A 12,403-nucleotide genomic window follows, 5' to 3' on the forward strand; every position below is an offset into this window, starting at 1 on the left:
TATGTTAACATATTATTTAGGACTTGATCATTTCAATGGGTTTGGTTACAAGACGGTTTTCCTTAGATATGATTGAAGAAAATGCACACGTTCGCCTTAATTTTATATATGATTTCACGTACATAGTTAAATACAAAAATATATTTATACTAAACAACAATTTTTATATGCATTACAAACCAAAATATTCTTAAATAGAGATACTACGACTTTTAATTAATTTCTCATATCTAACTTGAAGATCACTTTTATGAAATATATAACAGAAAAAAAAAAAAAAAAAAATATATATATATATATATAAAAAAAAAAAATAAATAAAAAACGAAAAACGAAAAACGAGGAACTAACTATGAAATGAAAAAACAATGGAAATCAGAATTATTTTAATAAATTCACGCACATTCATGTTCAAATAAATTTAGTATAGATTTCCAGTTTTAATCTTCTTAATTACTTACTTAATTATATAAAAGATTTTCGCACATCACACATACACATAGATATTAACTAGACAAATAGGACCAGATATCAATCTTTTTTTTAAATTACCACACTTCACACTTCTTGGTGGGATTCATTTTTGAACCAGGTTTACATTGGAAAACTTCCGCAAATTCGGGCATATTCGACAAAGTGCCAACAACACGAAACTTAGAGGGTGAATGAGTGTCTTTTTCCATTTGCAAGACGGTCGTTTCGTCGGTGCCGGTAGAGCACCATACCTGTAAAAAATCAAATTAAATGAAATAAAAAAAAAGAACAAATCACAACAATAGGGTTTGTTACGAAAGAAAAAACAAAAAGTTTATAGTACACTTGGACTCATATCTCCTATAAGTTTGACGTACGTACGCAACACCTAGAAGGGGACATCAGATAGGCTCAATAGTAACTTGTCTGTCCGTCTGTCTGATGTCTGATGTCTGTTCATGTGAATTTGTTCTCACCATACATATCGCAAATTTCCGACATATTTTGACAAACGATTTGGTACATTGATGTCCTCTAACCCTGGAACGAACATTATTGAAAATGATTCGGTTCGGTTCGGTTCGGTTCGGTTAACTTGTTTGATAACTCCCCTGATAACGTCTTATTGTGAAAAGTCGTTTCAAAATTTCTCGACAAACGTATTTCGGCATTCTAAATTGTATGAAAAATTTGGCGAATTTTTTGAGCTCCATCTCATATAACCGTTTCTATGAAAAGTGAATCTTTGTTTGGTTAAAAGGTGGAAATTTCAATATTTCATGGTAAAAATTGATTCATAATGGTTTAATTGACAAAGGAATCGACCTAACCGAATTCGGATCACGTAAATCTATTTTAATGCGCAGTTAATATCAATCAATCTTGTTCTATAACTTTTCCCTCATTGAAGGAAACAAAGACTTAACAATCAAAAATGAATTTGAGTGCGTTGTGCATTGTGTGTGGCTGTAGTAATTAGATATCTGCCCATGTGATTTTGTTAACGCGACTTAACGTAAGACAACTTGCCTTTAATATCGCAATACCACGAACTAAATATTGTCTTACGTACTGTATGCATGTATGTGAATCTAAGCTAATAACGTAACTGAATGTATTTAAATCACAGTACACCCACACGTTCACTTAGCATACTCATAGAAAAATGTACTTAACCTAGCACAGGCAAACGAAATGGAAGAGTAAGGTAAATAATATAAAGTAGTAGTCCGACTGAATGGCCGAAGGTAATGAATCTGGACTAACAACTGAATGGTCGAGGGTTCACATCTCAAGTACAGTAGAGTTTTTAATAAACCCGATAGCCTTAGAGATGTGTGCTTTAGGATTGCAGTCTTAGAATTTATTTCTTTAGCTAAATTAACAATGATAGTAATAATGATAAAAACTATTCATAGAGAGCATGTTGACATCTTGATGTTGTTAAACAGCCTTAAGTCGTTACTTAAAACAATCTGCTGTACACGCTCGAAGCGTAAACATATTAGGTTGGAGGGAAAGTTCTGCCGTATTTTAAATAGGCAGGTAATTTGCTTTATAAATAAAAAGAACATCTGCCTAGTGAGTCATTCGGATTTTTTTTGTTTTTTTAGCTGCCGTATAATAAAAAAATGGGTCTTTTTTACCGTTCATCATTAAGTTGTGATATTTAAAATGAAAAACATGTCAGTAGGTATAGTGCATTTATGACACTGCATTTTGTATAAATTCCAAAAAGGAAGCAACGCATCGGTTGCATGTAAAAATTTATGTACTATGTGGTATTTGGAAAAGATATAGTATATTCTTCGTACTTGTCAAAGATGGTTTAGCAAATTTCGTTCCGAAGGATCTGAACCTCCAAGCGATCCATGTTGGAAAATAATCCATATTTATCAAGTCGAGAAATTGCAGAAGAGTTAGGCATTCATCATACAACTGTTGGAGATCACATTAAATCTCTTGGGTTTTGTGTTAAAGCAAAGTACATGCATAAAATACGACAGAACTTTTCCTCCAACCTATTATTTAGAGAACTGTGTTGATATTTATCTACTAACTGTGATAGTAACGTTGGGTCGTATTAGCAATTAGTCTTAAGGTACTTCTCAAATGAATTTGGAAAAAAAGTAAGCAAAGTAACCAATTGAAATGTTATGGAATCGTACCCAGTACATAATCTAACTAAATTCTTTATTTATATTCATTTTTCCATATTGCAATATTTTCCACTTTGTCATCGAAATATTAAAATCAAATTTCCGTTCCTTGTTGTCTTGTTTTCATCTAAATACTTATTTGTTGCACAAACGTTTCTGGGGTAGAAAGTTCGAAAAATTATACCATCGGAAAGAAATTTGATTTAGCTTAAAATTATAACACTTTTCGTTGGTTATTGTCAATAAATATTTAAAATATTATACAAAGGTTTATATGGCATCTGATCCTTGGCATTAAACGTAAGAAGTCCTGTTTGTGTGTGTGTGTTTAATCAAAATATCTCGCTTATTGTGATTCGTAAGCTGAACATCAAAATTCATGGACAGTCATTAAACGAACAGACGGACAGACGGACGGACATGCTTAAATCAATTTAGAAATTTATTCTGAATCGAAAAAATAAACAGTCTTTTTGATTGTTGCATATACGCAGAAAATAGTATACAGTCAAAGACTCGTATTTAGTAAACCTTTTTATGCTTTATATATATGCCAAGCTTGAATGAAACAATTAAATCCATCCAAAAAGAAGGGGACGAACAGCAGGGGTCCAGAAGACAATCAAAAGGACTCGTAATCTAAAACTGAACATATATACATATATACATATATATATATATATATATATATATATATATATATAAATCTCATACGATCTCTAATAGCTTAGCTTAATCCTTAGCGGTAAAGGCAATATTTAACTGTATATAATATCAAAAAATAAAACGCTAGAGAATAATGAAAATTGTTTTAAGTTTAAACGAAAGATGAACCGAAATACGTTAGTGTATAATTAAATGAACCATAGCCGTTATAATTACCTGAGCAAAGGACACAAAAAATAATTGTTCATGAGTTAGATTTAAGCCGGGCAGCTTTAAGAGATCCGCTTGTTTGTCAAGAAGAGTATTAAGGTAAGCATGATAGGCCGCTTTAATACCACCATTGTCGGCTATATTTTCACCTGAAAAATAAATGATATAGATGACTATTAGATGAAAGCATAATGTCAAGTTGAAAATTCTTATTAACCTAATGTTTGTTTGCCATTTAAGCGCCAGCCATTAAGGACATACGAACCATACTGATTAGCAAAACATTCAATTTTCTCATTAAAGCGCTCAATGCTTTTATTATCCCACCAACGGTTCATGTTGCCGAATTTGTCATATTCTCGACCCTGGTCATCGAAGGCGTGCGTCAATTCGTGACCCATTACCACGCCCATTGCACCGAAATTTAAACTCTTCGGGTTGTGTATATCGAAGAAAGGCATTTGCAAGATACCGGCAGGAAATACAATTTGATTTTTTGAAGGTGTATAATACGCGTTCACCATTTGCGGAGTCATGCCCCAGTTTGTTTTGTTAACGGGCTGATCAAGTTTCTCCAAATTTTTCTTTAAATTGAACATGTTCACTTGAATATTATTCTCAAAGTATTCATTGGGTGAGATATCCAATTCGCTATACTTTTTATCCAATTCTTCACCATTCAGGATGTAATCGGGAAAACCGATCATGTCTGTAATGGCGCTTGCTTTATCAATGGCACGCTCTCGCGTTCGTTTATCCATCCAAATGAGATTTTCTATATTGAACTTGAAGGCTTCACGTATTTCATTAATCATTTGTTCGGCCTCCGGTTTCGATTCGCCATGGAATGCTTGACGTACAAATATGGCACCGACAGCAAAACCCACTACATTGTTGGTGTCGGCTACACAATAACGCCAAACCTCCTCGCCGCCATCCGAGCCCATTAGAGCTTTGCGTACACCCTTATACGCATCGCGAAACGGTTTCGATAGACAAGACGACAAAGTACGTATAGCCTGCCATACCAAATAGTTATTTAAAGTACTTAAAAACAACGGAAATGATAACAACGTTAGTATTGAATTTGTCGCTATTGGTTTTCTATAAATGAAAGTGAATTGTTAAAATTCTTATAGCTTACTTTCTCCCTTCAATAGTCTTTTCCATTTCTAGGATTATTTTCGAAAGATTTCTTAGAAAGTCTGGAGCATAAACGATTACCACTTCTTTTTGAAAAACTCGTCGATTGACCAGTTGTAAAGCGTGATCAAAGTGTTGCGTCCAATTTAGGAATGGAGCTAACTTTTCCAATTCCGCCAATTTCATCGGATGGTACATCGCCTCCTCGTTACGTCTCTCCTCAAGCGGGCTGGATATGTTGGCGAGTTTAGTTTCGAATGCGATAACTTCCCGCATCTGACGGCGTGCATCGGTTTCATTGGCACCCAATAGTACGCACACTTTTGTCATATATTCAATATATTCGTGCAAGACCTTGCGATGAATTTCGGTTCTGTTATCATAATAATCTGGCGTCGGCAAAGTTAGGCCACCCTGATCAATTTGTATGATATGCCGTGAGGAATTTTTATCGTCTTCCCCTATAGCCCAGCCAAATAAACAGTTAAAATTATATCTGTAATAGAATTTGTAATCAGTGACATCTCAACTTATAGTTTTTTTTTTCCCAGATTCTCACTTATTTTGTAAGATCTTAAGACTGTTGGCCAAACTCCATTTGCCGATATTGAAGCCACTGTGCGTAACATTCCAACCGCCAATTTTATATAATAAATCCACCATAGGCTTAGCACCCAATTTCTCTATCTGATCGTTTTTATCCAAACATGATTCATAATAAACTTTTGCTTTTTTTTCCGCTTCCGATTTGAAAGTTTTCATTGGTTTCTCAAGTACATTTTTTATGATCAATTGATTGCGTTGTTCCAAATTGCTGAATGTACCCCACGACGACTTTCCCTCGGGTATAGGATTATTTTTTATCCATTGATTACTGAAGGGTGAAGGGAAATTAACTACAAATATTTCAAGATATACTGGGCGAATATTCGCATAGCTTACCACGCGTAACCATAAAAGTCATCGCAAGGATTTACTGTTTTATCGATCGATTTTAAAATCTCGCTGGCCGCAAATACACAATGTTCCGTAAGACAGGGTAAATCGTTATCTGTAATATGCGAAAGAAATCATTTCTGTAATAATTCAGTCAAAATATATTAGTGAAGAGGCGAGTTTTCGAATTTCATTTTGTTCTTTTTTCAACACATACTTCTATTGTGCGGTTCTACGTGTAAAATACGTGTATTTCTATCTGAATCATGTGTCAACGTTATTAATAACAAAGCAAGGATGATAAGGAACATTACGGATATTATAAGCAGCAACCATTTTTCGGTGCGATTACGTGAGCGCCAATTGAGTGTTGCCTAAAAAAATGAAATAGTAAAAAAAAAAAAAACATTGCTATAGAAATCGTTATTTTTTGTTATGGACTGCTTATATTAACAGCACCACTAGAAGACTATCAATTCATTCAATCCTAAATTATTTTGCTGCTTCCAAACTTATAAGCAATTGTTGACCTATGAATGTGTTCGTCAAGTTTTAATCATCCAACTTATGAATGATTGGTTCGATGTGACCGAAATTTACCTACTTACCTAAAAACTTTCCGATATAAAGCTAATCAATGTAAATAGATTTTAAGAACGATAAGGACATCCACTAATAACTGTTACTCTCTTTCTACCCTTTTACTAATCTCATTTTACTTTCGTCTTAATAAACAGAAAAAAATTGATTTGACTTGAAAGAATTATGCTCCGAACTTTTTGTCTCGTATATTATCTATCATATGTCCATATATCATATATCATATATTATATATCATAAATGATATATCATAAGACATATATCATATGTCATAAATCATATATCATAAATCATATATCATCAGTCATACATCATATATCATATATAACATATCACCCCAACGTATATCATACATCGTATACCGTATATCATCTGGAATCTTATAGATCACATATCAGATCATACATCATGCAACATGTGGGAATGTATATACGCACAGTTTATTTGATGATCAAATACATCGGATTGTAAGTAAGAAAAACCCCATTTGGGTCAAGAATTACTTTGCGTATTTGATTCGAAGCACAACACTGCTCAATCAACGATTGCTCTTGCGTTGGTAAAAGCTGGCTAGGCTATCATATGGTAGGACGTACGAAAATATTGACGAAACCCAGTCAACATCCAATACGTCAAGCCCTGCCTTTTGCTCGATTAGAATAACGTAACGTTTTATAAGTTTCTCAAACGCCTCAAAATATTCGCATGACTTCTTTGACCGCTTATGCGTGCTTGTCTAATCGCTCCTCTCCAATTATATTGGTAAAATTTTTTCTCCTAATCGGTCAGTTGAGGAAAAAAATACACACTTGTTTGAATTTCCTTTACCCCTGTACGTAAGAGTTCACTGATCGCCTGAATTTTAATGATAATAGTTTGCTTTAGTGTTCGGATTATATTAAGTAAGTTTTAATTTTTCATCCAATGACGAATACAGCTAATTTAAATACCATTGTTTCGCGGGCGATATAAATCGTCTTCGCTTTGATATTATGACGTCAGCATGAGTGCTTATCTGTGGAAAGCTATTTAATGGTTTACTTTGCGAACACAACTCTTAAATGAAAACAAATGAGTAACTTTTGAAGATCAAAGAGGCCTTTATCATGTTTTTAGATAATTTTTTTATTACAAGCAGAGGTTCCGAAACTTTTTTTTCACAGTAACATCAATTTTAAATTTCCTTTCTTACTTTACATGAATAAAATTTTGTAATTATTAGCGAGGTTACGTTAGATTTTTCGCGCGGTATCACTCGTAACGCATAGAAATACACTGCAAAGCATTCGTTTATGTGTCTGGCCTTGTGTTTCGCCTTTTTTAAGAGGGTTACAACCCCAAAAAGTTTGCCTTGTTTCTTGATCTACACATCTACATCTAAACAGGTTCAAAAGTTTGCTCATTACTGACATTAAAAACCTGGTAATTTATTACGGAATCAGAATTTTATTACTTTTAGTGAAGAGTTTTAAAGTTACTCTTAAATTTTCATAATATCACATCAATATCGGATCAAAAATTGTCTGTCTGAACTGTTGTCGATTGCAACCATATTCTATTTATGTGATATATCTCTAGTGTGTTGGGGGGTGGATGTCCGCCTGTTATGGGTGCAGATTTTTTCCCACATCCATTATTTGTGTATCATTCGTCATCCCTTAACGTTCGTTTCTTCTGCGGTTCACTCGTGTTTTAGTTCTTGAGGATCCATTTGCCATTATTTATATGCTAGTTTTTCATATCAAGGCAACGATCTTCTAAAATGTTTACTTTGCACACTATAACTCTTCTCTGATTTTAGATACAATCACAGCTAATAGCTGTTAGCTAATAGGTGCTCTTTTAAAATTTTCGACTGGCACATAAAATAACGGGTACTAGTTAGCTATCTTAACTTATCTGGCCTTCGATAATGACTATCGTGCCAAAGAGTAGATATTAAAACAAAGATGTCCTATGATATTTTCCAGTGTAGCTCTCATTTCCAATAGCTCGCTTTGGCTTTCCTATGGCGATCCCCCGTGATCGCTTATTACTTTATAACACATATCTGATGCGATTGAGTATAGAGATATTTCGATCTAACCTATAATTTATTTCTTGCTCTTTATTGGAAAAAATCTTAATACTCATTTTCTTGCGTTAGTATTCTACTTATGAACTTTGTCTTTTTCAACAATATATTAAAATGGATGACTCAATTTACAGTTGCAGCAATTTCTACTGATGACAACTTAAGCATTGCCCATGAGTTATATATCATTTTGCAGAATATCTGTACGTTCTTGGCGATCCGTAAAGTAAACTAATTTACTTTCATTTTGAAGTGAATCGAAATTCAGAATACGGCGTTGCTGTAGTGATTTCCTAGTTAACCAATTTTCAACTACGTGATTCAAATTCTCCATGGTCGGATTCATAAGGATAAATTTCCATTATAAAATATTCAAAATTAGACCATTTTGGCATATAAAGTCTTATTTTTCCTTAGACACTTTAATAGGTTGAGATGAAGAAATTTGAACTAAATTACTAAAACGTATTCTCATCAAGTTGTATTGAAAATAAGGCCTTTTTACCTATAATGCGTATTGAACTTCCTTAGGAATAGTTAGATGGCAAAGAGTTTAGAAAATTGCCATTTATCCGATCCAAAGCTAATAAATTCCAGAAAATAGATGTACATGGTCCAAACTCGCTACGGTTGATTTCTTTGTCTGTTTATCATTTCATCATGAAATATTGAAAATGAGAACTTTTTGTCTTATACAGATGCAGTTTTCATAGGAACGCTTATATGAGTGGGTGAGGAGGTCCAAAAAATTGGCTTTGACGCACCAAATATTTCATACCAATTAAGTCTGTCGAAGTACTATTGCTCAGTGAGGTCTAACGAAAAATGTTGAGAGTTGCAATAATTTCCCTAATAAGTTATTACAGGAGAAGTGATCTAAAATGGTAGTGGTGGTCCGATCCGAAACTTTTTCAATAGAGTTCTTTCCTGGGTAAAAACACGTCGGCGTACCAATTTCATCTATATATCTCAAAGTTTACGACCTATAGGTCGAACACAAAAGTGCATAATAGACATCGCACATGTAGACGGACAGACAAGCTAAGATTGATTCAGAAAATTATGGCGATACCGTAATGAAATTGTTCATCATGACAAGATTACAACGTCTTTGATTTGTCTTGGTAGCCATCGTACCGTTTACTATCGTGACAGAGACTCATCCAATTGCCCTTATTCAGAAGTCCACATTTAGTTTGAATTTTATACTGAATGATTAGGCCGTTAAAAAATTTGAAAGAAAAGAAATAAATCAAATCGTTCCTCCCGTAGGTCCAAGAGTTCAAAGGAATTGAAATGACTTTTCCAAATTTTGATTCCTTCTGAAGAGAGCAGCTTTTTAAACAAAAATTTTAAATTCGAATTTTTTTTTTGTTTTCATTTCGTTTAAAAATTTTTTCAATAGCACAATAAATGAGCGCCAATTTCAAAAGCATTAGCTGAAGCCATTCGTTCGTTCAACTAGCGTAAGTGAAAATTGCAGCAAAAGCCGCGTATTACTAATAAATAAATTTGAGAAATGCTATAAAGCAAGCTTAAATAATCAAGATTGCAGTGATACGTCTATATATAATGTAAGTGTATAAGACATGATAGCATGTTTATAATAATGATAATAACGAAAACACCCTACATTGTTATTCAATTAACGAAGCAAATGACAATATGCAGTATAATAAAAATAATTTGATATAATTTTCATTTATGTTTCAATGAAAAATTTAATTTAGTTTATTTCGCAGACTGATATTGCAAATGTTTATCAGGTTTGTTATATGCTGTATATTTTCTTACCCGAGCCGTGTGATAACGTATCTGCATGCCGGTGCTGCTGGAGGGCTCATTTAATTGCACACCCCCAATGGAGCTGCTATCCTCCTCAGAGAATTCAGTCTGTTTGTAACGCGTCATCTGCAAGAGAAACACAAGTCATTTAATAAGAGCAATCAATGTATGCCCGCAAGAATCCTAATATAATATATATATATATATATATATATATATATGTTATATGAAATATAAGTTATTCTTACGTTAAAACGATCCTGTAAGTGTTTGTAAACAAACATTATTAACGAACGTTTAAAGGAAAATAAAAAAAAAAAAAAAAATACGCAAAATAATGCGATTTATTTATATATATATATAGATATATATATATATATATATGAACTACAACCCCTGACTTTGACTAGCTAACGACTATATAAAGCTTTTTACTTCGACACGAGTCGAAGATAAACTATTTGCGGTATACAAAAGAATCATTTCGTATGGGTAACAATCGTCAACAATCTACGCGGCAATGTAAACAAATAAACATTATTACGCGCTCCAGATATTTATATGTGTGTACACATGTAGAAGCCTGCTATGCTTGTATTCTATATATGTTATTTAGAGAGTGCTTGAATGTATTCACTGGGCCGCGTAAATGCTTATAGAGGAGAATGAAGAACTAAAGAACGAAGAATCAAAAGTGAGAATAGTCAAATATACGTAAGCAGATATATAGTAAATGTATATATCTATGCACGCATACAGTTGATAACGAAACAATAGAAATTTTTCCGATAAAATTACATTTTTATATGTAAACTTTATATGAAAATATTGATAAGAAGAAGAAAATAAACGATACAATTATATGGGCATGGTGGTAAAATTTTTCATTAGCGCCCCATCCATCCACCTAATAGGGCATTTGAATAGATAAGCTATGTTTACACTATACGAACTTTAAATAATTATATCCGATTTTAAGTTCGATATGTTTTCCAAGATTTTTAACATAAAGCCAAGCGTGCTTAAGCGAACAAATTACAATAACTTTCAAACTCAAGAATGCCGTGTGTATACCGTGTTTACCATAATCTTTTTATTTTCGACCTTTTTAAAAATTTCAATCACAAATGCGGAATGGATATGGATGGAATGCGAAGCTTATTCTGTTCAAAATACCAAAACATTTTTTTTTTTTTTTTTTTTTTTTTTGGCAACGAGTATGACTATGAAATATATTGATATTTTCGATTTGGTTATTAGGATGTTTCGTTCAGAAAGGATTAAAATTCAAATTTATACTCAAACTATGAGCAAATGGATCAAGTTAAAATTAAAAAAAAAAGAAAAAAAGAAGCGAAAACTTTAGGCTTCGAATTTCTTCTATAGTTCTGGCTAAACTAATAATAATAATAATAATAAAATTTTATTGCATTTTTACGACTGTGGTTGTCGAAGAGTAATAAGACAAGTGAGCGGAGAGACGGACCAATGTAACTGTAAGCATTCAATATTGTAATTATGCACTACGGAATCACTAACGAATGGTTCTTGTATTAAAATTTGAAAGACACATCTGATGTCGCATCTCGCATCCATGGATGCTGCAACGGGCCAATACAACTGTCAGCATTCGAAACTTTACATTTACTCTACGGAATCACTAACGAATGATTCTTGTATTAAAATCTGAAGCACACATCCGACGTACTCGCATCGCATGGATGCTGCAACAGAAGGTAGGAAGAGGTAAACGGAGCAACGGACCGATGCAAATGTCAGCATTCGATACTTAACATTTACTCTACGGAATCTCTAATAAATAGTTCTTGTGTTAAAATTTAAAACACACATCTGATGTACTCTTATGGTTCTCCAATGGTAGCTCTAAACCAAATATCAGCGGACTGTTCCGTTACCGTTGATGGATATAAAAATTCAAATTTTCATTTTGGAATTGTGTTGTTTGTTTCTCTAAGGCCGTATCTATCATTAGTTTATTTTTATTTAAGAATCGAATGCGAATGCACTTATATCCAAAGCCCGGCCTGCAAAGCAGTTCGGAGCGTATGCAAAGGGATCTCAAAATTTTATTGCGACAGGAAATTGCAATGATTTTGCTGCGCATTGTACAAGAGTGATTGCAATGAAAATATGAGTCTATAAGTTCAAATGTGTAAATATATGCAAGTATGTTATTACGCACACACACACACACACACACATACACACGCTGGCATTAACATTTATTGTTTAGGTATACACTTCTTGTTCTTTTCGTTGCATACATAATATAGTAACGTTATAAGTAACGTTAGCGGATCGCAGAATAGAAGAAGGTGGTGGAGGAGGGGGAGGG

The 12,403-nt window shown here is 33.3% G+C and overlaps 1 protein-coding gene across 2 annotated transcripts in view; it reads right to left on the minus strand.

Moving 5' to 3' along the window:
* Window positions 1–354: 354 nt before the first annotated feature.
* LOC119641489 (neprilysin-3) overlaps window positions 355–12,403 on the minus strand; it is a 12,716-nt gene continuing 667 nt past the window's right edge. Inside the window, exons 1-9 of one of the 2 annotated variants that reach the window (XM_038040208.1) lie at window positions 10,296–10,352; window positions 10,057–10,173; window positions 5,806–5,962; window positions 5,595–5,703; window positions 5,212–5,526; window positions 4,654–5,148; window positions 3,727–4,556; window positions 3,516–3,658; window positions 355–725 (exon numbers count right to left, since the gene is read on the minus strand). In XM_038040208.1, the coding sequence (XP_037896136.1) occupies window positions 549–725; window positions 3,516–3,658; window positions 3,727–4,556; window positions 4,654–5,148; window positions 5,212–5,526; window positions 5,595–5,703; window positions 5,806–5,962; window positions 10,057–10,173; window positions 10,296–10,331 (2,379 nt within the window). In that variant the 5' untranslated portion in view covers window positions 10,332–10,352 and the 3' untranslated portion in view covers window positions 355–548. Of the gene's footprint in view, window positions 726–3,515; window positions 3,659–3,726; window positions 4,557–4,653; window positions 5,149–5,211; window positions 5,527–5,594; window positions 5,704–5,805; window positions 5,963–10,056; window positions 10,174–10,295; window positions 10,353–12,403 lie in introns of those variants that run through there. The other variant, XM_038040216.1, reaches the window with a different exon arrangement.

Source organism: Glossina fuscipes, unplaced genomic scaffold (assembly GCF_014805625.2).
Source record: "Glossina fuscipes isolate IAEA_lab_2018 unplaced genomic scaffold, Yale_Gfus_2 0, whole genome shotgun sequence".
Classification (NCBI taxonomy): Eukaryota; Metazoa; Arthropoda; class Insecta; order Diptera; family Glossinidae; genus Glossina; species Glossina fuscipes.